Below are 27894 nucleotides of genomic sequence, written 5' to 3'. Positions count from 1 at the left end.
AAGCCCGTAGGGTACAGGCGGCAAACACAAGGCCTTCCAGCAGAATCTAGCCCTCCACCTTGTTTTATCCAGCTCAGCACCTTGTTTCTACCTGGTGGCAGCACGAAGCCTTGTCCCTAATTAAGGAGTAGTAGTTACATTTATACTGTCCTAAAATTACATTCGGCCCTTTGAAGGCAACCTCAAGGCTGATGTGGCCCCCGGTGAAAATGAGTTTGACACCCCTGCTCTAGCACCTGAGTCTTATGGGCTGGGTTTCAGTCTTGATTTTTCACACTCCACTGAGCAATGTCAGCCAAATGCCTTCCATTTTCGAGCCTGTTTCCCCATATGTAAAAAGGAAGTATCAGTCACATCTGTGGTGTGCCGTGTTTTTAGGTGACGGTGCCTTGGACTGCACTGTAAATGGCTCTGTTGGAGTGTAGGGGTGGTTGTTCGGGGTCTGCCTATTATAGGAGAGGCAAGGCTGACAAGCTGCAGCACTTGCCGCTTCAAGCTAGCACAGCAGTGCAGAGCCTGAGCTTGGAGCTGACCGGTGAGCTGGGAGCGAGCCATGACCCATGGCGTAAAGTCACAGTATTAGCCTTGGTCTTTCAGGGGCTGAAGGGGCAAGGGGCTGGCTGGCTGCAAACTTTCCACCCAAGGTCGTGTAAACAACTCTGTTTGAGCCCTGCAGGCATCGGGTGAATGTGTTTGTCATTCTGTGCCACATTCTTGTCTGCACATGATCACGTGGTTGCCCCTCCCTCTGTTTCAAACCCTAGTGGACCCAGGTGCAATAGGGCTATGAACATGAAATCTTTATTCTGTTTGTCTTCAAAGCAGGGAAGAGCTGGTGCTGGGGCAGGTCAGTGATCCAGGAGGAGCTCCACGCCCTGTACTCTAACACAAGGACACAAGCACTGGCAGGGGCAGTCCCAGAGGGGTCTCAGCTCTAGGCTAGGGCTGCGGCCCTAGCTGGGGCAGCAGAGGGCCTCAGTGGGCCAAAGCAAAGCCAATGCGATTGTTACGCCGATCAAACTCTGTGTAGAACTTTCGGATGAAGCTGGCACCCAGGACCCAGACAGGCCCAGTGGGCGGTGGGACGTCCAGACCGTGGAGGGCCAGTGTGCACAGGTCATCATCACTGTAGGGGTCCTGATGGGAAGCAAGATGGTTTCCCACTGCCCGTCACATGACCATTCTGCCCTCACTTTGCCTGACCCTAGGGAGCCTCTTTAACAATATCCCTCTTCCCCCACCCTCTCTACACTGCACCTCCGTTACATTCTAGCTCTTTCAACTCATGGTGGAAAGAGCCCCTCCTAGTTGTAGGCACTGTGCCAGACACTGGGCACACAGTGCAGCAGGCACAGCATTACGAGCTCGGGGTCTGGCAGAGCTTCTGATCCTAGGCAAGTTATTTAACATCCCTAAGTCATTGAGTGTAAAAGGGGGATTACAGGGCAGGAGCATAGCATCACTAGGAGCATTTGATGAGAAATGGAGATAAGGAGCCAGGCACAAAGATTCCTGAATTGGGCTGCACATTGGAATCACTTGGGAAGCTTTAAAAACAATGATGGCCAGGTGTCACCCCCAGAGGTTCTGATTTAATAGGTAGGGGATGTGGCTTGCTATTGGGATTTTTAAATGCTCCCAGGCAACTCTGACAGCCAAGTTTGAGAACTGCTGGCCTAGTAGGTAGTCTGTCACATGACTTGTCCCTTTTCGAAGGTTCCTGCCTACCCTTCCTGCCTGTTGCCAGGGGGCAGACCGGAATCTCACCTGTAACACGTAGTCTGCACTGGTGAGTGTGTAGGCTCTGCCTCCGAGGTGGAAGGCGATGTCAGGGAGTGTGGCCACCTGGTTACAGTTCACGACGTACTGTGGGGAGAGTTAAGGGAGGCCCTTTGAGTGTGGGAAGCCTCCCAGCCTGTGGCCTGCCCCCACCCAGGACGAAACCAGCCACATTTGAAGAGTGTGAGAGGTGAGGAAGTCAGACCTGGAATGGCCTCATTTGGGACCTAATGCTGCCCAGGGAGATTTAGGGTTCTGGACAAGTTAGCGCTCTTCTACCTCGGCACTGCCTCTCTAGGTTCTTACTTCGTCTGTGCTCAGCTCCTTGGCCCCCAGGGTCTCCATGAGCAGCCTCAGGGAGCTGGTGGGACCTGAGATGTAGGAGGCACCGGTGTCCACCACTGCCATGCAGCCCTCCTCACAGAGCAAGGTGGCTGACCTCACAGACACCCTAGGAGAGGCCATAGTCAGACAAACAGACAGACAGAAGGCTGATGAGGCACCACCAGGCTGCACAGCTTTTCTGAGTGAGGGCAGCAGATGGAAAGCCATGCTGGGAGACCAGTGATGCAGTGAAGGATGGGTAAGGCAGGACCTGGAGGAGGAAAGGCACTGGCCCCTCCCTCAGCATGTGCTTAGTGACCCTCCACCTTCTCTCAGTAGGCCCCTCCCTTCTGCCCCCCCTGTGTCAGTGTTCCCCACCCCTGGACAGAGCAGGCAGAGAGCAAATGTGGGCTGTGCCTTAAGAAGTCACTGCATTGGGGAGAGGGCAGGATGGCAACCTTGCCCCCTCCCCCTCCCCCCCTCAACAGCAGCAGCATTTTGGGAAAGTGGGAAGGGTTAGGGATATCTGACCCTTTCATTTTGATCTGCCAGGAGCCAGTCTCGCTGATGCTCACGTAGTGGAAATTCCCTTGGTAATACTGGGGGTCACTGCCTCCTAGCACAATCTCTCCCCCCAGCAAGTGGGAATTCCTAAAGGAAGGATCAGAAGTTCTTGGTGAAACAGTGACCCCAACAGCAAGGGAAGTTGGACCCAGGTGCAGTGGGGCCCAGGAAGGAAGGACAGCAAGGCTGGCAAGCTGCAGCACTCGGTGCTTCCCCACCTTTCTTGCCCCTCCCCCAGCCCAGCCAGTGGAGGTTCCCCAGTGACAGTCCAACTGCACCTGATAAGCATCTCTATGGAGGTACAGGAAGGAACAGGCACCAGGACACGCCAGAATGCAAACAAGATACAAACTGGCCCCACCTGCACTTGGTTTGTGTGGAGTTGAACAGGTATATTGGAGGGGGCTCAGGGGAGTTGTTGGGTGGGGGTGGGGGAGCATGGGCAGGAGGAGAGCAGGGAGGGGAGACCCAGTACGGCAGCATCCATCAGAGCCTGGGCCTGTGAGGAGGGTTTTGGGCAGGTGGCAGGTGTGATTCTGGGCCAGGTGCTCTGGAAGGTCAGGGCCATGTAGGGGATTTCGTCTCCTTACTTGGAATTTCTGCAGAAAAAGAGACACAGCAGAAAGGAAGCTTTTGTTTCAGGAGAGCCGCACTAGCTTGTTGCTGGGCAGGGTGGGTATTCTGCACTCTTCTTACCCCTCGGACGAGGGTGTACCAAGAGGTGAAGTCGCTTGCCTGAAGTCATCCAGGCATTGAGTGGGGTGACTGGGGACCGGGAGCCCAGTCTGAAATGGACCCCGTTGCCTTCCTGTCCTCCATTCTGCTCGGTGACTCCCACAGCTCAGGGCCTACCTTGAGGCTGTTTTCCTGTGTGTGTGTGTGTGTGTGTGTGTGTGTGTGTGTGATAGGGTTTCCAACATTCATAACAGGAGGCATGTATATATCCTTTTGTGTACACAGGTGTGTAGCTACACACATACTATTTGTGTAAGTGCTATTAATTGCATTTTCACAAATCTAGCACTCGTGGGTGTGTGCCAGCAGAAGTTCCCTCTGCCCCCTCCCAATACTTCAGTATCTCTCTGGATGTTGCCTCCGTCAACACAGTTGCCTTCTTCTCATTGCTGGATCCTCCTCCCTCCCATGGTCTCCTGGCTCCCGTGCCCTCCACCATCATCTGCTTTCCCACATTTTCAGCCCTATGCTTTCCACTGCCTCTCCTCTACCTGCAAGCATGCTCAGGCATCCTCTAGCATTTAAAAGTGCCCACATTCTCTGCTTCTCTCTTCACCTCTGGCTGCTCCCTACCTGAGATTCCCCACCTCCATGAATTTCTCAGGGCCGCCTGCCTCTGCCCTTCACTTTCTGATCCCCACAGTCACCTCTGAACTCCTTGCTGTCTGGCCTTGCTCCACCTCCAAACCAGCTCACCAGCCGCAGAGCCCGTTGTTGGGCCCTTGCTCAGTGCTTCCCTTTCTCTCACCAAACCAGACACTCCTTCGTTTTACCTTTGAGGTTTCTCTGAAGTTCGACCCTCCCCCTGCATCCTCACTGCCACCGGCCTGGTGTCCTTGCCTTTATGATTCCTGTCTCTAGCTCATACGGTCTTTCTAAACCCAACCATTTAAAGCTGACCACAGCTGGCAATGGCTACCCCAAGTATGGCTGACCTGCACAGAAGCCCAGCCTGGAGATGAAAAGCCCCTACAGCTTCAGGCCTGTGCTGCCTGCTGCTGTTCGCCAAATTGTCATGTTCGTGTCCTCCCTGCTAGACCACAGGCTCTGCGAGGGCAGGACTCTGTCTCGAACATTGTGTTTGTGGCAATACCCTCAGCACCTCACACAGTGCTTGGCACATAGGTGCCCAATATTTATTGAATCATTGAATAAGCAAATAAATGAAGGAATCATGAATGAATGCCATTAGCTGTCTGTGTGTGAGAGGAACCGGGGACCCTCACAGGTCACAGCAGTGCCTTCCTTCCCATTGCGCCACCCCGCACTCTCCTCTTGTTCTAGAGCAGTGCTAACAGAACTTTTAACAATGATGGAAATATTCTGTTTATACTATCCATTGTGGTAGAGAGTAGCCACTGGGCTGCTGAGCACTTGAAATGTGGCTAGTGTAACTAAGGAGCTGAATGCTTAATTTTATTTAATTTTAACTTATTTAAATTTAAGAGGTGGCTTCGTATTGGATAGTGCAGCTCCACATATGGATTGAATATCACCTAATTGTGAAAACATCAAAATTCTGGTCGAGCCTCTTGCTCTGCCCACTCCCCGCCTCCTTCCTCTCCCCTGCCCCTCCCCCAGAGTCCAGGCCCACCTGCTGTAGTAGACAGAGAAGACATCCTCCTTTAGCACCCTCTGCGAGAGGATATGGTCAAAGACGGGGGTGACCCCCCCAACAGCTTGTGCAGGAAAGCCCATGCCCAGGACACCATCAAACTTGGCCAGCATGAAGGGCATCAGGGGCAGCTCCGTCACCTCGCCGAACGTCTGAGTTACCGTGATTCCACCCACCTATGGGAGGAAGGACCAGAGGAGACCGAGCCTTCTGCCCACCCCCCCACCAGGGTCTAGTCTAGGCTTCCAGACTGAGGCCCTGAGGGGTGCACATGCTCCGGGGATAGCAATTTGAGGTAAGACCATTTCACCAACCCCAACACGTATCCTGTCTCCTAATATGCATCTAGGCTGTTGGGTCTACAGGGAACTGACGTTGCCCAGTGACTGGAAGGGGCAGAGACTGAGAAGGTGCTACAGTCAAGCAGTAATAGAAAAAGATGCCAGGAGCTCCTGCACCTCCTCCGCGGTGGCCCAGCTTTTGCTTCAGCAGGACTAGGTCTCAGTGCACTGCCCCCACTGTAGGCTCAGGAGTTTCTTCAGCAGAGCCAGGCCTGCCTTTTGTGCTCCTTTCCCCCAGTTCTACAGAGGAGTAAGGATTCACACCTATTTCCTCTCAGGTTCCATGAGTAGCCTTTCCCTCACTGATGAAGCAGGGGCCGGAGAAACCCTAAAATGGGGAAAGGGTCAGACACAGGCCAGATGGAAACAAAAACCAGGCTCTGACCCTAATCCTAAACTCTAGCCTTAACTATGGCCTGAGAACCTATCTATGTCTGACCCCAAAACTGCCCCTGACCACAGTGTCCACAGTACTACTGACCCTGACCCTGACTCTGATTTCAGTCTAGGGTCTGGTGAAGGCTCAGTCAGAGCAGGAGACCTCGGGCAGGCTACTTGACCAGAGGCTGTGGGGCTCAGACAAACCCTATGTGTGTGTTAGAGGCAGAAGCCTCTATAAATCACCCAGCGCGGAGCCAGGAGCTCAGGCTTGCTCTGTCCAGTAGCAGAGCCTGTCCCCAGACTCCAAGGTGAACTGGGTGACACCTTTCCCAAGTATGGACCCTAGAATGGCAGGAAAGGTCTGGGGACAAGAAGAGCAGGGGGTCAGATGACCTGGGCTGGTCTCACTTACAGTCACCATGTCCTGGCTCAGGAAGCCCTTGACTTTTCCAGATCCATAGTGGATGGTGAATTCAGTCCCATTCTCCATGTAGCTGGAGGATTCCGAGGAGTCATAGAGGCTGTGAATCTCTGGCAGAAGGAAAAAGGCTGAGGTCCATCCCAGAGAGGTCCAGACAGGGGGGCTGGAAGGCAGGTGCATGTGGGTATGGCCCAAGTGGTTGAGGACTTAGGTGCAGGGATGGGATGGTCCTGAGGTCAGTGGGAGGCTTGGAAAAATGTGGTTTACCAGTCAAGGGCTGTGTTGCTTTGGCCCCTATTATGTACCTATGTCTGAGAATTTTATCTCAAATGAAGCATTTTAAAGTAATTTCTAACACTCGGGTAAGAAGAAGGTTCTGGTCACAGTAAGCACTCAATAAGTTGTTGACTGAAGATAGAGCCAGAAGAGCCCAAGTGCCCGCAGGCTCTCGGGAAGGGTAGAAATGGCCTCCTGGGGCGTCCTGGAGTCGTTGTTCTACCTGGATGGCTATACGGGGGGAAAAGGGTGTTCTCCTCTCTCCTCTCAGGGACAGTGGGAACGGAGGCAGACAGGAAGGAGCTCCAGTGGCGGAAGGAGGGTTTTAGCTGCACGTGAGGCAGGGCTGCCCAGGCAAGGCAGGCAGGGGTCTGGGGCTCACCACAGGCTGTGTAGAGAGGGCTGCACTTGGTGGAGGGCACCCAGAGGTTGGCCGATCCTGTGTCAAAGATGACTTTGAAGGTCTGGGGTGGGGTACCGATGCCAATCTCACCGTAGTACTGGGTCTATAGGGATGGAAGAAAGAGGCAGCTGGAAGGACTTGGGGAGCCTGGGCCTTGGGGTCTAGCTCGATATCCTCCTTGGCACTCAGGGTGAAATTAGGCAGATCGCACAGCCTCTGACGGGAGGCTTGGCACTGTCTGTGACTTCCAGCAAGTGAGACAAGAGGGCAAAATGAAAACACTGGAAACGAAGTAGGAAGGTCCGCACCCCTTGAGGAAGCACTGACTCCGTAAGCAGTGGTCTGTGCTGAGCCCAGTCACGAAAACCTGCATATAGGGTCACTCTCACACACGCACACCTCTCCTCCTACCCACCAGTGACTCCTGGGTCTGAACATCTGAATTCTACACCTAACCCTGCCTCTGGGCTCTTCCCTGCCCTCTGTGTCTCAGGCTTTCCAGCTGCAAAATGTTAATTTGGTAGTGTGCCTAGTACTCCGCAGCAACTCGGTCAAAGACAGCCCAGAAAGAGCGGAGAAAGACCTAGGCCCCAGAGAGAAAGGAGAGCAGAGGGCACTCACGTCCAGGTAGTTGGTGAGGACCACGGGGGACGTGCTGTTGCTGAAGGAGAGGCTCTTCGAGAACCGGCTCCCCTCAGCCCTGAGCCTGGTCACATCCACACCGCGCTCCTTCAGGCTTTCTCGGACTGATGGCATTTTCTTGAGGAAGATCCTGGCCCAGGGTGAAGATTGAAAAAGAGAAGAGCTCTGTACTCCCCTATAACCATGGGAGTCCCTTGAGCATCTAGGACAATAACCCCTAACGTAGGCCCAAGCACCTAAGAATAACTCGTGTGCCCTTAGGCCCCTGAAGGAGAATTCACAAACCTCCATGAGTCACCTGCGCTAGTATTAAATAACCCTCAACTACCTTCCTCTTGTCTAATTTTGATCACGGCAAGGCCATTCATTTGTTCGTTCGTTCATTCATTCATTTCATAATGAATTTCATTTCCCATGTCGAGCACCTCCTCTATGCCCGTACCAAGCTGGAGACTAGAGATATAGAGAGAAAGGTCCTTGCTGCACTGAAGGAGCCCTGTCCAGGAGGCGACAGGAGGAAATACAATGTTAGTGTCTCTAACTAGATTAGGCTGGGTGGGAGTGCCCTCTCCAGCCGGACAGAAGGAGACAGTGCCACTTGAGACCTATAGGTGGCAGCAGACACCCACAGCAGCCTGAGGGGCTCCACAGTGATGCCTGGGGCAGGTGCCCAGCCAGGGTGGTGGGGTGCAGTGGACCAAGGAACTGGGTAGGGCAGAGGGAGAGAGGCCAGCATCTCCAGAGTGCCTGTGCACCCTGTCCTTGGAAAGATGTGCCTTTCTGAGGCTAACCCCAGTCCCTTGGCCTCTTCCTGAGACCTTCCTACCACCTTTGGGAGGCAAAATTAGAGCCCTGAAAAACTCACAGCACACTGAGCTGCCTGCCATACTGCCACGCAACCCTCGTGACAACTGCAGACTAGGGTTGTCCTCGGTGAGGAGGAAATGGAGGTCCACAGGATGAGGTGGTTCAGCTGGAACAGGGACTCAGAGCAGCGCAGCCTCTATTTCCCATAGAGGCCCCTGTGCACCGACATGAAGGCTGCTCTCCAAAGCCTGAAGGAAGAGGCCTCCAGTTGTAAGTGGGCAAAGGGGGCCTCAGGGTTGCAGTCCAGCTGATGGAGAATCCCTCAGCTGCCAGCCCTCCTGTGCTTACAGTCTTCCTTCATTCTACGCACCCCATTAAGCCCATGAGCATTAATCCCACTTTTATGTTCCACGTGCAAGTCATGTTTCATATGCCTGTCATTGTGATATTTTAACAGACATGACTTGTCATGTCACAGTTTGCTATTCAACAAGTATCTTTGTGATTATGATCTTATTCGATTCTCAGCCATCCTACAAGGTGGGTAATTTTATTATTCCCATTTTACAGATGGGGAAATGGAGGAACAGAGAAGGCTTGACCCCAAAGAGGTTGCATTTTCCACTATTTGGACAGCCTCTGCTCTAGATTTTCACTTTTACTGTTCAGAAAGCTCCTTTCCTCCCCCTCCAACCTCACAGTTCTTGCACTCTTCAATCCTTCAAAGCCCAGCATTCGCCCTCACTTTCAGGACACCCGCCCATGCTCTCCACCTTGTGCTGGCCTCACCCGTGCTTAGGCTCCTTCCCTGAGTTCCCCAGGTGCCCGCCGCCAGCACTGCTCACAGAGGCGGTGTGGCCTGGCAGTGAGCACAGTGACGGTGCAGACATACTTGAGTTCCTTACTCCCTGCATACTTCTGAGCAACCTCCTTAACCTCTCTGGGTTCTGTCTGAGTCCCGTGAACTCCTCTCCACAAAGGGACTTAATGGTAATACCTACCTCAGAGAATCACTGCACAAATTAAATGAGCTGCCCACAGCCCAATAAACATAAATTGTGAATGTAAAAGGCCATGAAAGCACCTTGAGAATATGGATTTCTGTGTTCGGGTCTCCCAAAGTGTCTAGCATTATGCTCACCCCATAGCAAGTGGCAAAATCCCTATAGCTGGGTTCCAAAGTCCTGACTCCCCCTTCTCTCCTGACCCCATCCAAGTTTCTTTCTCTTTTTGAAGAGAACAAGGGAGAATTTTTTTAACCTCTCTCCGCCTTTACCCTGAGGGTGGAGGCTGCACCCAGGTACCTGCTGCTGGGATGTCGCCAACTTCTCACCCCATGCCCCCAAACCCAGTTACTCTCTGGGAGCCCGGGAGCAGGGAAGAGGCTTTGGAAACAAAAGGCCTAGTGGGCATCGAGGTTTGGCCTCCGTGTGACTTCCCTGAGCCTCAGTGTCCACACCTGTAAAATGGGATTGTTGGGAGGAGGATTTATGATATGTGGAACAATCCTGTGAAACCCTAAGCATTTTACAGGCTTAGCACCTATTACTTTCAGTAAAACCTGACCTTTTACCTAAGATCTCCTGGTCCCTCTGCACTCCCCAAACACAAACCCCTCTCTCCATAGGGCCGTGTCCCACTCTGCCCCTGCCTGTTGTGGCCCTAATGGACGGCTTGTTCCCCCAGAGCCTGGCACCACACATGGATGTGAGTTAGTCTTTCTCCTCCCTCCTCTGGGCTGCTTAAGCCGGTCTTTTGACCTCTGTGACAACCCCCACTGTAGCCCCGCGACAGCTGGGTTTTGCCCGCTTTGCCCGCACACTGGCATCATGCTGAGGGCTATGTCATTAAATCTTCAAAGCAGCTCCAGTGAAGTAGGTGCTGTTATCACCCCTATTGTAAAAATGGTAAACTGAGACCTGGAGAAGTTAAGTAACTGGCCCCTGGTTCCAGAGCTAGTAACAGTAGTTCTATTGGTTCAGCAGAATTTAAACCAAGACAATTCAGCTCTAGGAGCCTTGTATTTAAGCAGTCCTGTGCTTCCTCCCGAGCAGACTTCACCGAAGCACACCCCTCCTCAGAGTCAGACTAGGAGCTCGCAGGACTGTCGTAACCCTCCCTGAGTCCCCCATAGCACCTAGTGTGGTGATCTGTGCAGGAAGCAAAAGGCACGGCTCCCAGGCCTGACTACTGCGCTACTGGCTGTGTGACATTGGACAATTCGCCTGACCTCTCTGAATAGAACTGTATTTCCCTGCCCAGCTGGTTGTGAGGACTGGATGACATCACGTATCTGAAAGCCAGGACTACTAGGAAGGTGGAAACCCATACGCCCCTGCCACCCCACCTCACTCCAGTTACCGTGGGAAGGCGCCAGCGTCCATGTGGAGACTGAAGGTGCAGGAGCCCCAGAGCACCAGCAGGAGACCCCAGAGAGGCATTCTGCTCCCTCGGTCCATGCTTCCTCTGGGTCTCTGGCTCTCCCTGGGATCAATGAAGCCTTGTGGCTCCCAGAACCCTTCTTTTATATTCTCCACACTTGGGACAGTGGCAGTTCTGCTCTGCCCTGATTTATTGCCCTGGGGCAGAGGGCAGGGCATCCAGTAATAAACCCCCCATGGGACTGAGCTAGGTGGGTGAAGGGTAACCAGGTTTTCCCACATGGAGTGGAGGAGCTAGAGGAAGTAGGGCTGTGGGAATGCATTGCTGTACCCAGTGACAGCAGCAGCGGGGACTTGACCTGGCCCTGGACCCCCGGAGGGGACAGAGGCCAGTGAGAAACAGCACTGCTCAGGAGCAAAGTCAGGGCTGGGATTGGCCCTGCCCTGAGTTTCCAACCCCAAACAAGGCTCCATCCCTGTGCCCTTGAAGTTTCTGTGTTCACCTTGCTGTGCCCCAGCTGGCTTCTGCCAGACTGCATCTCAGTGTTCCCATCTGGAATATGGGCGACTCCTCCTGGCTTGTTCTCAGACAGACCCAGACCTCCCTGCTGCCACTTTCCAGGTGTCTGTCAGCAGTGGCCATGGGGAAGTGCACCTAGCGTGGCCCTCAGGAAGCAGGGAGCTGCAGGCAGGGACCTGTCCTCTGTGGGCCTAGTGTATCTGGAAGGGAAGGGCAGCTTTCAGGGCCTTCGACAGAAGAGTGAAGTGGGGCAGCTGCTTTTTCAACTTCCAGTTCCAACTCTACCACAACTTGCTATGTGACATTGGACCCCTTCTTCCCCCTCCCTGGGCCTCAGTTCCTAAATATGTGCAATGAAGCAGATGCTTGGTCACCCCCGGGCTGCCTTCCTGCTCAGACACTCTAGTATTCGTTCTGCGTCTTCAGAGTACAGAGTACTCTCTGTACCAACTATGGGCAGTGAAGCCTTTTTAAAAATTTTCCATCTGTAGATTTTATTGTATTTATTATTTTCATCTTCACCCAAGGATATATCCGTTGACATTTAGAGGGAGAGGAACATCTGTCGGTTGCCTCCTGTATGCATCCTGAGCAGGGATAGAACCCGCAACCTAGGTTAAGTACATGCCCTGTCTGGGAATCCTACCACTGACCTTTTGGGCAATGGGGCACCACTCCAACCAACTGAGCCACACAGGCCAGGAAGGACAGTAAAGACTTAATCAGAGGAGCTCATCTCTGTTGCTAATATGTCTACTAATGAATGTTTGGGCCTCAGAAACGATAATGCCTTCCTCACCAAATGTTAGGAGAATTGGGTATTTCTTGGTGTAAACTCTGACTGAAGAATTCACGGGTGCGGTGGCTGGCAGTGGGATTGGTCTTGTCAGATTGACTTTATTAAGCATTCCTATAGGTTTCTGTGCTCTTTCATTCATTAGAAAATATTCACAGAGCATTTATGATTTGTCAAACACTTTTCAAGATGTTGAAGTCACAAAGGTGGCAAAAATAAACTTGGTGTCTGCTCTTATGGAGATAGAGTGTTCTCATCACAACACAAACATAAAATACTGGATAAGCCAAAAAGTCCATTTAGTTTTTTCCATAAGATAAAAGGCACATTGTTTATTTCCACTAATAACTATTGATTTGACATTTTGAGGATGTTGGATATCCCCCACGTGGTAGAATCCGCCACGTGGTACAACATTGATTGTTCTCAAATAATGTCTTGATTTTGTCGCCATCAACTTCAACTGGTCTACCCAGCTGTGGAGCATCGTCCAGTGAGAAGTCTCCAGCACCAAACTTTGCAAACCACTTTTGACATTTGATCAGTCACAGCACCTTCTCCATACACCGCATACATCTTTTATTGTGTTTCAGTTGTGTTTTTTAACCTTCCTTAAAGTAATAAAACATAATATGCTGAAAATGTTATGGCTTTTCTTCCATCTTTAATGTTAAAGTGGCTAACAAACAAATCACCAATTTTGATAGTTTTTTTAAATGCCCACTGATGTGACAGCTGTCACAATACAATCTAACAAAATTATTTTGAATGACGTTAAAGACAAGTAGGTGCTACTAGAGCCACCTTATGGAAACAAACAAACGTTTTGGCCAACCCAAAGTACTAACAATGACCAGTACCAGTCAAGGAACTCCAGGAAGGTTCCCCCAAGGCAACTCCTTGTGATCTGAAGGTTGTACCGGCAGGCACTGAATAGCTGAAGAGGGGAAGAAAAGAGTTCCAGTGGGAATAGCATGTGCAAAGGCCCTGGGGAGAGAGGGAACATGGGGAAAAGAAGGGCCTGACGAAGAGACAAGCTGGCTAAACGGAGAGGAGAGGAGTGAGGGGTGGTGGGCTGGGAAGGCAGAGGGGAAGGCGGTCTGGCACTGCACGCAGACTGACATATGCCGGGCACCCTTTTAAGTAAGTGCTTAATGCGTTTAGTTCTTACAGCAACCTCATGAGGAAGTACCACTATTACTCCATTTTATAAGTGAGGAAATCAAGATATAGGGGGGTTCAGAAAGTAATTTGCTCAGGGTCACACTGACAGTAAGTGATGAAGTCAGCCTACAAATTTAGGCAGTATGACCTAGGACTCATTACATAGCTGATGATAGTGTCAAGCCATAAAAGTTCTCGAACTCCATGCTATGTTTGTCCTAAAAGCAGTGGGCGAAGAGGTGAAGGAGAGACTGATGATGTCATTAAATATGTTTGCAGAAACACCGGTGACAGTATGGTCTAGCGAGGACTTGGGAACGGTCCACAGTCCTGTGGCTCTTCCAGTTATAGGAAAGCCATGGTGCTTGAACCAGCATGGTGGGCACGGTAGAGACAGAGAAGGCTGGATGGAGTCGAGAGAGATTTAGGAAATAAAATGTGCAGGATTGCGTGGTGGGTTGGATACAAGGAGTAAGGGAGATGCTGGATGCCTAGTGAAAGAGGGGGTACAATGGAAGAGAACCAGGATTCCAGAAGGGAAGCAGGTCGGGGAGACCATGAGTTTGAGGACCTGTTAAGGGCGGGGTACCTTTGAGATATCCCAGGAGTGATGTTGGATGGCAGGTGCATGTACGGACCTGGGTGAAAGATTCGTGTGTTATTTGTAACTGGTAGTTGATGACACTGATAGGAATGAAAGTAGCCAGGGAAGAGGATGGAGAACGAGAAGGCCCAGACTCCGAGCTCTAAGGAACCAGCGGTGGAAGAAGAGTCTGCAGAGGACACCGAAGGGGAGAGGCCAGAAGGCGGGAAGAAGCATAGGTGTCCCTGCGGAGGGGGGAGAATGCGGAGGGATGGTGAGCAGTGCTGGTGCTGCCACCAGGGCAGAGGAGATAGACTAAAACCTAGACACGTGGCCATTGGTGCCACTGGGGAGCGGTTTCCGTGGTGCGGGAGGCCAGAATCCAGCCAGAGGTGGAGGCAGTGCACACGGCACAGCAGCTACTTTGAGAAGTTGGGCTGTAAGGAAAGGCGGTGCTAGCCGGAGGGGACTGAGGACACAGTGAGGGGGTTTCTCTCTCTCTTCTCTCTTTCTTCCCTCCCTCCTTTTCCTTCCTCTCTCCCGCTGCCTCCCCTTTCCTCCCTTTTTCTAATGATGGGAGGGGGCTGACTCTATTTAAAGGCACAGAAAGGTCTCCTCTGAGAGGAAGGGATGACCAGGGCAACAGGGTCCTGAGACGGCAGTCGCACACGGTGGGACACGCTGGGGCAGGAGGGAGGTGGGCATGCGCAGTGTCCGTAGTTGAGCTGTTTGGTATTGGAGGCTGAGGGGCTTTCTGTCTGGTGACTGCTTCTGGAAGCAAGGACTTCTACTGGAGTTGGAAATGGGAGGGTACTCGGAGGCATGAGGAAGATGGGGAAAGTTTGAAATAATTATGAAATGTGGAAGGTGGGAAGAAGCTGACCAGGAACACTAAGAGGATTTTGGGGAGGAATTAAGATGGCTGGAGAACATGACTTTATAGGAAGCCAGTCTGCTCTGTTCACTGCCTCTTCTGCCACTGCCATAGTGCTTGGCTGTTTGGGGACAGACACAGGGAAATTACGTGGCTGGTGTCGTAGAGGGCTGGGCTGATGCCAGATGTGGTAATCAAAGATGAGGGGCAAAGGTTTTTCATGAACATTTTTGCTAGCTTTCTAGCAAAACCTAGCAAAGGTGGGTGTGGGGGGAAGTCAGGAGAGGACAGGATGGATGAGCTGGAAGAAAGTGGAGGACCCGGACAGGTGAGGGGAAAGAGCTGTGGTGGTGGGATTTGTGGCAGCAACTGTGGCAGCATGAAGCTGGAAGGCAGAGAGCTGGTCAAGGCCTGGGCGTTAGAGATCGTCTCCTCAGAGAAGCAGTTACGATCACAAATCCAGAGTAGGATGTGGGGGAGGATGGCTGCAGTGCAGTGGGGTGAGGCCCCTGCAAGGAGGACACTCAGGAAACCAAGGAGCTAGGGTGCTGGCTGTCGCTGTCTGTGTGGGTGGTGGTGTCACCTGGGAGGATGACAGAGGGTACCAGGTGGAGGAAGGCTGTAAGCCAGAAGCCATGGCCTTTGAGAAGTGATGGGGTGAGACCTGCAAGTCCGGTAATCACAGTGGCAAGTGAGAGAGAGGAAGGAGTCCAAGGCAAAAATCAAGGACCCAAAAGGAGGAGTCTTTTTCCCATGTCTACCTCAGCCCTGGAAGCTGAGTGGACCAGTATCCTCAGAACACAGGAGGAAATCAAGACCTAGGGGGATAAATAATGTGTCCTCATTCACAGCTGGTAAGTGGCAGAGTGGACATTTGCATCTCCCATGTCATATCCTGTGTTACATGAGGGTCCAGCTGCCCAGGTGATGGGTGCCCTGCCTGAGAAGCTCACCTGTCTCCCCCTTGAGGCCCTCAGGAGAGTCTGTCAGGGAACTTAGGAGAGGGGCTCAAGAGTGATATTGTTTCCTTCCTCACCAACAGGCTCCCTCAAGATTATGACCTGTCGTGGCCAGTGAAAGTGACTGACCTCCCATCCTTCCACTCCCTCCCCTCTCTTCTAACCCTAGAGCAGAAGGAGCAAGGAGCAGGGATAGAGAGCAGGTGAGGAGATGGGGTCAGCCTGGAAGCTGCATCAGAACTCCAGTAACACCAGCAGTTTATTGAGCACCTACTGAGCACCTCCAGTGTGCTGGGAAGTACAGCAGCCCTACGAAGTGGGTACGGTCATCCCCACTGTTCAGACAGGAAGCTGAGGTTTCAGGGAGCTGAGAGAAGGGCAAGCTGAGTGCCCCACCTTGCAACTGCTAGTCCCGCTCTGCGGCCATGGGTATCCGAGGTGACTGGCAGAGCCGGTGGGATTCACGAGAGTGGTGCTGAGCAGGGGCTGAGCTGCAGAGAGTGCAGCTAACCCCACAGAGCTCTCTGGAGGGGAAAAGAAAAATTTTAAATCCTATACCCAGTTGTAGTTTAGACACCCGGCACAGTGCACAAGACCCTCACGTATATGGGAGGTCAATAGTCAGCTCTCTTCTATGGCAAAGGCAGGGCCAAGGGGTCCTGCAGGCAGGTCTAGGCCTCCCCCTGTGGACCCAGGCTTCCAGCCCTCCCCACAGCCCTGCCTCCTGCCTCCTGCCAGTGTGTACAGTGCATGCTGGCCCTGAGAGCAGCGGTGGGACGAGTGTGAATAAGTGTGAATCACTGCACCAGGACAAAGAGAACAATGCGAGGCGCAGTCAGATTGTACACCAGTGTTGCAGGGGACCAGACCCCCTCAGAGGGTAACAGGTCCAGAAATAACAGTCTCCTGTGTTTTTCCTGACATTCCAGCTCAGAGCCTGGGCAAGAGGCAGCCATTCCTTGCTGTTTTCAAGTGCTTCTCTTGGTCCACCTTCTCCATTTGGTTGCAGGGGGTCACAAAGCCCTGGAAGGATTTTCCAAGGGAAGCAGAGCCAGGCAGGCCTATTTGTGCAGCATGAGGCCCAAGGAGTGGCCAGGAGAGTCTGATTTTTGTTCTGTTGGAAGAGAGAACTACCTAGCAGCCAGCATTGCCCAGTGGTACGAATGCCTGTGAGGTGGTAAGCTCTGACCTGAGACAGAGCTCTGGGATTTTAGGGCCCTGTGTGTTCTGACCTGTTACTTGGTCGTTTCCAGTGTCAGGGTGGGAAGAAGCTGGCAGGGGAGGCAGAACCGCCCAAGAGACTCTCCTCTCGGAACTTAGTCTTTCCAGGGCCCTCGGCTGTGGGGCGGGAGGGAAAGTGGGTAGAGACCCTTATCAGGTCATCTCCCAAGTCCCCTCAGCCCTGGGGTCCAGTTTTTCTCACAGAGGCTCCCCAGATCCCACGTCCGGGCCCCTGGCTGCGTCACCAGGAGGTCAAAGGAAGTGGAGCAAGGAGACACGGAGGGAAGGGTTGCGCGGTACTTGCCCTTTCCCAGTGGGGCAGACCCACGACGTCAGGAGATACATAAATCCAACTGGAGCCTGGCATTTGCATTTCTTTTCAAATCCCATGGCTGGGCGTGTGCAGTGGGGGCAGGGACTTGGTGGGGGGTGGGGCGGTGTCTCTAGACAAGGGATGCTCAGGGTTTCTCTAAAAATGGCCCCAAATCCCATTTTGCTGTACGATGACCCTGAGGAGATTCAGTGTTAGACCAAGTCTGAGAGTGGGCAGCAGAGGACAAGGCTGGGGGAGAGAATGCTGGTCACAGGAAAAGCGTGATTTATGCCGCTTTGAAACAGGCATGGATTTATGCCCGGCCATCCTTCGTTTCGAGGAGAACAGTTGCCATGGTCACCGCCCTAGGGAAGGAGGTAAAAAGGTGGGAATTGGACTTACTGAGGCTTGGAGTTGGGGAGCGAAACATCTCTGGCCCAGTCCTGCTTCTAGTCATAAAAAGGAAATGGGGGAGCCGGAGAAAATATTAAAAAATTGACGTGTCTTTGTTCCACCTGTGCCCCGCCCCACATCACGCTTAGGCTCCAGCTGGCTCCTCCAAGGAATTTTTCAATTAGATGGGGGCACTGAGCTCAGCAGAGAGAGCAGATGGGGCCTTGAAAGGAAAAGAAAGACCCAGAATGCAGTTTAATAAGCAGCCAGGGCTGCCTCGTGTGGGCGGAGCTTCTGGAAGGAGTAACGACATGGAGGACTCGGGGAGGCACTGGGGCTGGGACAGGAGAAGCTGGTGCCCGAGCTCTCAGCGCACTCAGAAAGTCTCGGGAGGGTGAATGGGAGTCCCCGGTGCCAGCAGCGTTCGTAGTCCCTCACAGTCTCCAACCTGCCCTGCGCCCTCCCTCCAGTCCAGGGGCTGGGTTCAGAGCCAGGCTGGGAGCATCCTGAAACCAAAGACGTGGTCCAAGAACTGCAAAGCCCAAAGTCTCACCGGCAGTAGTCCTGGGACAAGGAGCATGGGACAGGCAGACCCAGCTCTCTTCCCGCTACCTGCCGAGTCAGCCAGAATGGACATCCTGGAGGGACTTGGGTTGCAGTGGGCACTGATAAGGCCCACAATGCAGTTAGAAGGGCCCATCCCCCCCCACAGGGTCACCCAGACACATGTCTGTGGACATGTGCAGTTTCTCACGGTCACCCCTCTCACATACCCACAGGGTGCCTCTCATGCCAGAGAACACATTTCTCTCTCCTGCCCCCTGAAGCGACATGCATGTGCTCTCGCGTGCTCCCACCTCCTATGTGTCTAACCTAGACTCCGAGGAAGGGTGAGGGAGGCCATGGGGAACTTTGTAAACTGAGGCTGGCTAAGGGTGCATTTCACACACCCATCGGCCTCTTCCCACCACACAGTCTCCACCAAGGAATGACTGGTCCAGGGAGCAGGCGATAATTCACTTAGTGAAATGGGTGTTGGGTTTACGCTCCCTCTCCCTGAGGCAGAGACACCCCAGGGTGCTTGAAGGGATGCAGTGCCCTTCCAAATAAAAACAGCCCCCCGTGTCCTGCCATGCTATGACGTGCTCACAGCAGTATGGATAATTTGAGAGGTCCTGGGCACAGTTTCAGGGTAGAGATAGGCTGGAACAGGTTGTCATGTTCCCATGGCAGCCTATCTCATTGACATAGCAACAATCTATGGAGCGCTGGTTTCCGTGATTGGTGGAATACTGTGGTACTTGACAGGATGGTAAGTGTTCCCCATAACCCTTATGGGGAAGAACGTTTTCATCCTAGACCATGCAGAAGTAGCCTGATGCTGTCAAGTAACAGCTGAATTTTCTTGTGGGCAGGGGGCGGAATTTTCTGGAGTGTCCCTACTGACAAACTCTATTCTTCCCTCCAGAAATTCCAACTCCCCAACTATCAAGGCTGGCAGAAATGTCCCCACAAGGCAGACATGCCTTTCCTGATGCCCACCACGGCTGAGATGGAAACCCTGCCATATCAGAGAGGCGTGACAGTGCAGTGGGGGAGCCCAGCTCTGGCATCAGAACCCTGAGTAGGCTTGTCTCTCACTGGCTATGTGTCTTGTGTGAGTGATCTTTCTGAACCTCAGGGTTTTCATCTGTGAAATGGGTATACCATGCCCAGCTCCCTGGGTGGTTACAAGCATGCAGAAGAGTGAGCGATATGTGTAAAGTACTTGACCCATCCAGGGTCCCTGTGGGGAGAGGGTTGGATAGCGCAGGTCACTGCTGACACCCCTTGCACACAGAATGGTACTTCAGTGTCTTGGGGCTGAGCACCCGACACAGATCTGACTGTGAAGATGGGGTGACATTTAAGCTTCAGCGGAGAGGGCAGCGGTTGGCATCGTCTTTCAGATCAAGCTGTCCAGCTGGTTGAAAACCTCCCCGGGGAAGGCGGAGGCACTCAAGCCATCTGCCTCCTGCTGGCCCAGCTCAGGGCTCTACTCAGTGTGGGCTGCGGCTCATGCCCCTCTGCAAGTCTAAGAACGAAGAGGATAGCATTTAGAAAATTTTATAGAAACTCAACTTTGGGGGGGGTCACTGTTCAAAAATTTTTTTTTTTGGTTGCTTAACCCTTCCCTCCCGTCCCCACACCTCATACCCCTCCCCCAAGAATGGAAGCCTCCTGGCATTTTGCAGGTCCTGGCAAAAAGGCACAGGCCCTGGGAACGGCAGCCCCTAGACACTGGAGCCTGTCCTGCCAACCCCTCCTCCCGTGGTCAGGCTCTTCCAGTCCATCTGCCTGCCCACAGACCCAGGAGGAGAAGGCTTTGAGCGAGACCATGACTGTTCCGCAAACCCAAGACCTTATAGGCACTGTCTTCAAGGGGCTCCCCTTGGCTTCAGAAGTGTCCTGGGGGCAGAGCAGGCTGACTTGGGATGAAGCTGGGCAAGGCACCCACCACCCAGAGGGCCTCCTGGGTCAGAGGGGGCTGGCTGTCCCCACAGAGCAAGATGTAGGTCTTCAGTGGAGGGGTGACAGGTCCTAGGTTGGAACTGGGGGCTTGGGGCAGCATGAGGGTGCTGCCAGGAGGGCTGTTTCCCCACAAGCACAGTTGATAATGAGCTGTGAGGACAGCCTTTTGATGGTGGGCCTGCTTCTCACTTGAACTGCTGTCCAGATCTGTCTTAAGGCCCATGCCTTTGGGGCCGGCTCTCTGGTTCCTGGGGTCTTCTGATGAGGCCATTGCTGCTGCCACTGTGCCTGGTCTGGCCTGGCCTAGTGCTGGTAGGAAGAACAACAGTTTTTGGCAGCCTCTTCTAAGATGTCATTCCCCATCCAAGGACCAGATCTTTGATATTTACAGGATCAGATCCCCTGAGTGGCTTCCACTGGCCTGGGGCAATTACGGGGTTCCTTTCCATCAGCAAGACTGTTGTTGGGTCTTTGGGAAATAGGGCTTCCACCATGCAGACACTGCTTCCTCCAACTCCAGCTGCTTCCTGACCCAGCACAGGCCTTGGAACCTTCTCATCCGGGCCTCAGTTTCCCAAAACCTCAGTCATTATCTGGCTGCATCACCAATTTTGTTTTGCTATGTTCTTTTCCTATGGAATTTATGGAATACTACTTACGTAGTAAGGGGGAACCTAAATAGCAAACAGTTATTTATCATAGTTCTGGGTTTTGGGAAGTCCAAGATCAAGACATGTGGGCTAGAAATGTGATATTGCTGAAACAAACAACATCTAATTTGGGCTTTTCTTTAGTTGGGGTTTTTTTTTTTTTGCCTTTTTAGAGAGAGAGAGAGAGAGAGAGAGAGAGAGAGAGTGTGTGTGTGTGTGTGTGTGTGTGTGTGTGTGTGAAGTACTGACCTGCCCTGGGAAAAACACAACCCGGTTCTTCACCACCTCTAGTGTGAAAACTGCTGCCCTCGATAATATTAAAAGCATCTCAGAACCATCTAAAGAGCCATTTGAGGAGAGAAGGGAAACAGTCTTATCAGCACTGCTTGCAAAAATTAACCACGAATCTCACATAGGTGGGCAAGTTGGTGGCATTTCCTTTATTGATTCGGCACTGGAAACTCCAGGCCCCTTCCCAGTGCCTGCCCCCTTCTCCCACCCTGCGTGCCCAGAGTCCCTGGCAGCCCAGGGCTGGAAGTCCCTTGTCTGCGGGCAACGTTCCAGGACGCTGACCTCCGCCTGCCATAGCGCAGTCCGAAGGAGTTCCAGTTGTAGGCAGGCAGGTCCTTCTCCCGCTGCACCAGCATTGCACCCCACAGGGCTGGGATCAGGCGACTGCGGGGTGCGCACGAGGCTGGCTTCTGGGACCCCACCTCACTCTCTCCGGCTGTGCAGCGTGGGCTCTGCTCCCAGGCAGCCAGAAGCGGCAGGGGGCTGTGCTGCTGGCCTAGGACAGAGCCAAAGAGTGAGACCAAGCCAGGAGAGCCATCTTGAACACCTGCCCAGAGCCCCATCCTGTGCTTCCATTTGTTCCTTGGCCTCTGGGAGACTCAGAGCTCAGTGCCAGCGGAGACCACCAGCATCTGAGCTTGCTGGTTAGGCCATTTGTTCCCCCTGCTTTCAATGCAGCTTTGATTGCAAATGTTTCCCAGAATTATCTTCACTATCTTTTATATGAAATTACTTCCTGCCCTGACCGGCGTGGCTCGGTTGGTTGGGCATCCACCCACAAAGGAAAAGGTCGCCAGTTTGGTTCCTGGTCAGGGCATGTGCCTGGATGGCTGGTTGAGTGCCTGGCCAGGTGTGAGAGGCATGTGACTGGTGTTTCTCTGTCACGGCAATATTTCTCTCCCCTCTTTCTTCCTCCCTTCCCTCTCTCCAAAAATAAATACATGAAATCTTTTTAAAAAAGAAGTTACTTCCTTTTAGGAATCAAACAAGCTAGAGAGAAATAAAGAAAACTGAGATATTTGCTAGAAGTTCAGCTCGGCTCACTGCCTGGCCTTCTGCCGGTGTCTGCATCGGGCCGCTCAGCGGGACTGTGCGCCCTCGGCAGGCGGGGCCTGTCGGTTCATCCCTGTCTCTCAGAGCGCTGGACGCAGGGCCTCACACGTCAGAGGCCTCAGTAAACGCTCGTTAACTGTACGAAAGCTAACGAAATCTTGTAGTTACAGAAACCAAGAAAGTAAAGCTAAGATCACTGTGCTCCCACAACCCCCAATAACTGTAGCCCCCTAAATAAGCTATATAAGGACTCAGTGAAAAACAGGAAATTATCAGGGTCACCCTAACCAGTTCACTTCCACATTTTGGATATAATCTCTTATCTTTATACTGAGGGCTAACAAGGCTAATTTGGAAGGCATTCCACATACAAGACTCACTAAGTATACTATCGTTTTGGCAGTAAAATCGTGCAGTGAGCTCTGAGTACACAGTGACCCCAGCCAATTGTGGCAGGACATTATCGGAAATGAGGCCCAGTGTGTGAGTGGGTGCGTGTTGCAGGGGCGGTTGGCTTTGAGACCCACTCCTCAATGCCCTGGCATACTTTGGAGAAGAAGGGTGTGGGTATGGCGCAGAATTCACGACAGTCTTCCTAGGAGGGCACTCTCATGCCACTTGGGGCCTGGCTGAGATGGAAAGGGTCGATGGTTTCATTCCCAGTCATACCCCGCTCTCCCAGCGTAGAAGCACTTCTGGGGCCGCCTTTTGTGGCCTCATCTAAAGCCTTTTGCCAAAACACAGTCAGCAAACGCAATGTCCCTGGAGAAGTGGTGAGGTCATTTTCACCCGGAAAGGACATCTGATCCCAGGAGAGAAAACACTCTTGGCAAAGGACACTGGGGGCCATGTTTTCTTTGTTCTGGAATATTTTATGGGCACAGTGACACCACATGTGCAGATATGCTCCGCTCCCGGTCCCGTAGCCAAAGGAGCTGCAGTCCCGGAGACTAAGCCACGCTTCTAGTTTGCCCAGAAAACTGAACCCAGCAGAGTTACATACCCAGAGCTCGGACTTGAGGGCAGCGCCGTTCTCTCTGGAGCCACTCAGGGACACCCTCTCGGGGAGCTCTCGTGCTCATGCTGGCCTTCTGCAGCATTTGACTGAGCGACTGGGGAGCATCTTTACATCTCGGGGCCTCAGTTTCTCTGGCTCATCAGTGCCATCACAAGCCGATAAGTTTGACAGGATCTGTCCTTTTGTTTAGGTTCTGTTTTTTCAAACGCCTCATAATGGGACTGAGGACACTGACGAAAGAAACTTGCATAGTAAATTCCTCCCCAACAAATCTGCTCAGAGAAGTGATCGACATGGAGCAGAGCACACACTGTGAGAAAACCAGGAAGGAGCATGGTGGTCGGCAAGCACCTGAACCTGGGGGAGCCTTCTGTGGCCCATAGCAGGTAGAACCTATAAGGTTAATGGGGCCACCAAATGAGTCGCATGTTCCAATTTTGGGTTTCCATTAAATACATTGCTTAACCCACATCGACCCTCTAGCCATAATCTGAAAAATGTGGTAAATTTTGTTTTGAAACAACTCACTTGCTCCCTTCCGCCCTGTTTCCCAGACAACACATACCGGTGGATCTAGGGTTCTCCACGGGCGCCACCTTTTCTAAGGTTTCCCTGAAGGAGACAGCACAGAGGAACAGCATCAGCTGCCAAGAAACCAGTAGGCTCATCCTGGTGAGAAGGCGCAGGTCCTAGAAGGGTCCTGGAGCCAAGACAGAGAGAGGGAAGCAGGAGCAGATCAGGCCCAGGCCCAGGCTGGGACACAGCGCAGTGTGAAGGGAGGAGCTGCCCCTGCCCTTGGAGGCCCCAGTGGAGGGATGAGTCTGGACAGACATATGGTGGAGATGGGACTGAGACCACTTGCGCAGCATAGTCAAAGCCGACCTCATGCTAGGTGAGGGTCATCAGGGAGGGCTTCCTGGAGGCCAGTCAGGATGGGGAAGAAGGAGGGGTCCCTCTTGGTGAGAGGGGCAGGACTTCTCAGGTTAGAAATAGCCAGAATTCTGAATCTCAGGGTTGCATGGGAGGAGTGTTGGAGAAATGAGCAGTGAGATAGCACTTGTGGGAGTGAGCAGGGAGGGCTGAGGGGAAGTGGGGCAAGAGGTTCCACCAGGTGGAGGATGCTGAGACACGTCCTCCCCTCTGCTGGGCTCTGCATAAATCCCTGACTTTCTGGGCTCCACCCTCCCCGGGGGGCTGTGCCTTCACTAACCTGGCCCAGTTCCTTTCTGCTATAATAGAAACTCAGTTCTTTTCCTTTTTCATGAAAAAAAGGAAGAAAGGCAATGATCTTGCTCTCTGTGTAGCCTTTGACAGTCTGAGGACCATCGTTACATTGTCTTATTGCCCATAATTTAGGGAAGAAAAAAAACCTTTTCCTGATATGTCAGGTCACTTGTCTCCATGTTTTGTTCGCTGTGGGCTCTGAGAGGTTATAAATCGAACTGACCTTATCATTTTGGCTGTGGAGATGGGATCTGCATACCCTGACCCTCACTTCAACCCCTTCCCTTACCCTTCCCTGTCCCGCTCCCATCTCTTCCAGCTCCCAAGTCTAATTTCTCTTCAAAAAAGCTGTCAGACACTTGCAGATTGTCCAACAAACGTGATTAAAAGCAAATGATGGGGAGGCAGGAGAGCTGCAGGTGGAGCCGAAAGGGCGTGGACGCTGGCTCTGAAGGCCGGGGCCACTCCGGGGTCAGGCGAGGGGCCGGCGGGCGGTCAGGACCTCCACGTGTGCCCTTCAGCCCCTCCGTCCCTCTGCTCTTGCGCCCGTGCCCCGGTCCCCTCCTGCTCCCTTCAGGATCCAGGCATGGGGTGAAGGGAGAGAACCCTGAAGTGGGGTCAGAAGTTCTTGGACCTGGCCCCAGCTCTGCCGGCCCTCTCCGTGAGACAGGATTGAGTCACTCCCATCTCTGGGGCTTGGTGCTCCACCTGTAAAGTGAGACCATTGGGTCAGAGTGGCCACCAGCTGTCCCCGCAGATGGCCATTTATCCTTGCAGACTTTGATTCTGTGACACCCTGAACCCCGGACCACAGCTTTCTGCACCTGCGTTAAGGTAGGGCAGAGAGTAGAGGTGGGTTCCAGAGAGTAGATTCACTGGAAAGAAGAGCATAAAATCACTTTTGTGGTTTTGAACTGTGCACGCACAGTTTAATTTGGAAATTACTCCTTGAGTGCTGCCTGGGTGCTGCGTTGGGTGCTAGGGTGCACAGGTGCTAAGACACAGGGCTGCTGTCAGCTGCTCAGCCCTCATCTCAAGTCTAGCACAAAAAATTGAGTCCTAAGCAGGCCATGTACAAATAACACCATCCCTGGCTGGTGTAGCTCAGTGGATTGAGTGCGGGCCTGCGAAGCACAGGGTTGCTGGTTCGATTCCCGGTCAGGGCACATGCCTGGGTTGCGGGCCAGGTCCCCAGCAGGGGACACATGAGAGGCACCCACACACTGATGTTTCTCTTCCACTCTTTCTCCTTCCCTTACCCTCTCTCTAAATATAAATAAATAAAATATTTTTAAAAAGACAGGCTAAAGGTGTGTGAGTACGCAGGGGTCTTTGGAGACTATGGGAGCCTGTCCTGGAGGGTCCAGGCCTGGAGGGTCCAGGTGGGTTTTCTGCAGGGGGTGGACCCTGAGCTGAGCTTCTGAGCAGGAGTCAGGCAGCTGAATAAAGGCTTATACGGAAGGCAGGAGGCCAGGCAGCGCTGGGTGTGGAGGGAGCTGCAGGCCCTGTAGCCTGCCAGCAGGGTGGGCTTCACTGGAGAGAGTGATGGGGCCACACAGGGGCTTCACCCCAGGGGGTCTGAGACAGAGAGAAATGTGTGTAGACTTGCATTTCAGATGGAGCATTCCGGCTGCTCTGCAAAAGCAGGAGGGTAAGTGAGGAAAGGAGCGGTATGTAGGGTGTGTGGCTGGAAGGCAGGGCCCCTCTGTGCTCCTCTTGCCTCACCCTGTGACCTCCTCCCCATCGTAGGCAGCACTTGCCGTGGCGCCATGTGAGAGGCGTGATTTTCCCCACCACACAGACACACACACACACAGACACACACACATGCCTTCTCCCAACTCCTAACAGATGTGGTAGAAATGAACTGCTTAGAAAAGAATCGTCAGCTTCCAAGGGGCCACACTGGCTGTCGTGCTGTGGGTAATTTTTGTGGCTCCCCTATCTCAGGGGCTTTTGTGCCCAGTAACAGAGGAATTTCAGGCATGGCCAAAAAGCTTTTGAAGTGGGGTGTCTTCCTTCCTGGGGCGGGTTCGTTCTAGGGTGACCTTCTTAGTGCAGGGGTCTAGCAGGGTGTGAGGGGCTCTTTGGTGGGGTTTGTATTTGCCAGCCATGAGTTGGAAGAACTGCTCGGAGGCCACCCACTGAGCTCATGAGCCCTGAGTGGTTCCCCAGCTCCCTCTTAAAGTTCCCGTGGCTTCTAATGCCAGCCACAAAGTTCATTCAATAATTGCAATGAATCGCATTTCATTCATTGCAGTTATTCCTGCCACAATAAAAGGAGTCCTTGAGAGGGTCCTGACTTCACAAATATAATGCAAGTCAATGTATTTATCCAGATGCCCCAGAATAATCTATCTGGCCGCCTGACCAGGCAGGCCCCTTGGCCTGCCTGGGATACAACAGTCTCGGAACTAAGTTCCTGCTCCCACCGGGGAAGCCTCCCTGGGCCTGCGCAGACCACCCTCCCCAAGTGTGGATGCCACAGTGTACCTACCTGGCTCTGCCTTGGGTCCCGTCCGGGGTCCTGGCAGGGTGGCTGCTCCGCAGGGTCTCTGGTGATGACACTACTTAGGTGGGTGAACACCCGTAGGGAGGGAGCTCTCCGTGCTCTTGACAGCTCTCTGCTCACGTCCCTGGCCCTTTTATGAAGCCCAGGGTGACGTCTCCGGGCATAGGCCTCTCCCGTCTCCCTCTCCCTCCTCCTGCAGGGAGACCGCTGTCTCCCGCCTCCTGGCTCTCGTGACTGAAAGCAGCCTCTTCTTCCCTCCAGAATCCTCCGAGGCCGGCTTTCTGAGTTCTTTCTGTTCTCCCGGCCGCCCCAGACCACACAGTAGAAGACCGACTATGCTCCAATCAATGTGGAAAAGGACTATTTGAGGAAGAGTGTGGTGAGGGGTCAGTGTGAACCAGTCCCCCTCCAGACAACAGCCACCAATATACCCAGTGTGCAGTGAGCATCAGGAAAGGGATGAGGGAGAGGAGAAGGCCACAGTGGGACCCAGGAGCTCTGGGTTCCTCACTTGTGCCCAGCTCAGACCAGAAGGGGGCTCCTGAGCTGTAATCTGTAATGGGTGTGCCTTCCTTTTTCCTCCTTTCCTTCCCCAGACAGTTACTGAGCACTTACTCCATGCAGGGCTCTGAGGTAAAGACAACATGGTCAGGTGGGTGAGCCGTATCTGCAAGTAGCTATCTAAGAAAGCAGGATCCAGTGGTAGCTCTAGAAGGTGGATGTACCTGGGCAGTGCTAAAGTGACTTTCAGGCAATGGCATGTCGGAAGGTGCTACTCCCTCCTTTGCACCTTCAGCACCCATGATCACAGCTTTTTATAATTGCTGTGTACCCTGTGTTAAAGGTAGGGACTGATCTCTTTCCCTTTGTGCCCTCAGCACCCACTTTATTGCTCAGTACAGACATAGAGGGCCCTCAAAGATATTTACTAGATGTATCCATTGCAATAGACTCTTGTCTTTTTCTTGGGCCTGAAGTAATACTCTGTATCCTTGGACGAGGGGCTCGCTAGAACAAAGATGATTTCTTCTGTCAGACTGGGGCTGTCTGAAGACAGAGGCCGTGTCTTTACCCTCAGACAGGAAACTCCACCAGCACAGGCTGTACCTGGTGGGTGCACTGTGCAGACGTCCACCTAATGGC

The 27894-nt window shown here is 52.9% G+C and overlaps 2 protein-coding genes across 3 annotated transcripts; both read right to left on the bottom strand.

The window, feature by feature from the left end:
• Positions 1 to 799: 799 nt before the first annotated feature.
• REN (renin) lies at positions 800 to 10767 on the bottom strand. The gene is made up of 9 exons (XM_037153170.2): positions 10650 to 10767; positions 7461 to 7611; positions 6819 to 6942; positions 6152 to 6270; positions 4997 to 5193; positions 2635 to 2754; positions 2086 to 2230; positions 1768 to 1866; positions 800 to 1137 (listed from the first exon to the last, which is right to left on the bottom strand). Exons 1-9 carry the CDS (start codon positions 10745 to 10747, stop codon positions 976 to 978), a joined length of 1215 nt encoding a protein of 404 aa, XP_037009065.2. The 5' UTR covers positions 10748 to 10767; the 3' UTR covers positions 800 to 975.
• Positions 10768 to 21077: 10310 nt separating this feature from the next.
• Positions 21078 to 23919, bottom strand: KISS1 (KiSS-1 metastasis suppressor). 2 transcript variants are annotated; one of them, XM_037153171.2, is made up of 2 exons: positions 23581 to 23919; positions 21078 to 21440 (listed from the first exon to the last, which is right to left on the bottom strand). In XM_037153171.2, exons 1-2 carry the CDS (start codon positions 23681 to 23683, stop codon positions 21094 to 21096), a joined length of 450 nt encoding a protein of 149 aa, XP_037009066.2. In that variant the 5' UTR covers positions 23684 to 23919; the 3' UTR covers positions 21078 to 21093. The 2 variants fall into 2 exon arrangements, with proteins under 2 accessions (XP_037009066.2, XP_053523997.1); XM_053668022.1 differs by lacking the exon at positions 23581 to 23919 and adding an exon at positions 23001 to 23147.
• Positions 23920 to 27894: the final 3975 nt, after the last annotated feature.

This window comes from Artibeus jamaicensis, unplaced genomic scaffold, assembly GCF_021234435.1.
Source record: "Artibeus jamaicensis isolate MK-2021 breed Jamaican fruit bat unplaced genomic scaffold, CSHL_Jam_final contig_475, whole genome shotgun sequence".
Lineage (NCBI taxonomy): Eukaryota > Metazoa > Chordata > Mammalia > Chiroptera > Phyllostomidae > Artibeus > Artibeus jamaicensis.
Note: the sequence above shows the minus strand (reverse complement) of the source record. Positions and strands in the feature narration are given on the sequence as shown.

Bases quoted from the DNA above. Each gene is read 5' to 3' on its own strand.
- REN (XM_037153170.2), bottom strand. From the start codon at position 10,747: ATGGACCGAGGGAGCAGAATGCCTCTCTGGGGTCTCCTGCTGGTGCTC. The intron at 5,194-6,151 runs GTAAGTGAGACC...TTCCTCCCATAG, and splicing joins TGAGCCAGGACATGGTGACT to GTGGGTGGAATCACGGTAAC. The intron at 2,231-2,634 runs GTCAGATATCCC...GGCCTCTCCTAG, and splicing joins TGGCAGATCAAAATGAAAGG to GGTGTCTGTGAGGTCAGCCA.
- KISS1 (XM_037153171.2), bottom strand. From the start codon at position 23,683: ATGAGCCTACTGGTTTCTTGGCAGCTGATGCTGTTCCTCTGTGCTGTC. The intron at 21,441-23,580 runs GTATGTGTTGTC...GCTCTGTCCTAG, and splicing joins GGAGAACCCTAGATCCACCG to GCCAGCAGCACAGCCCCCTG.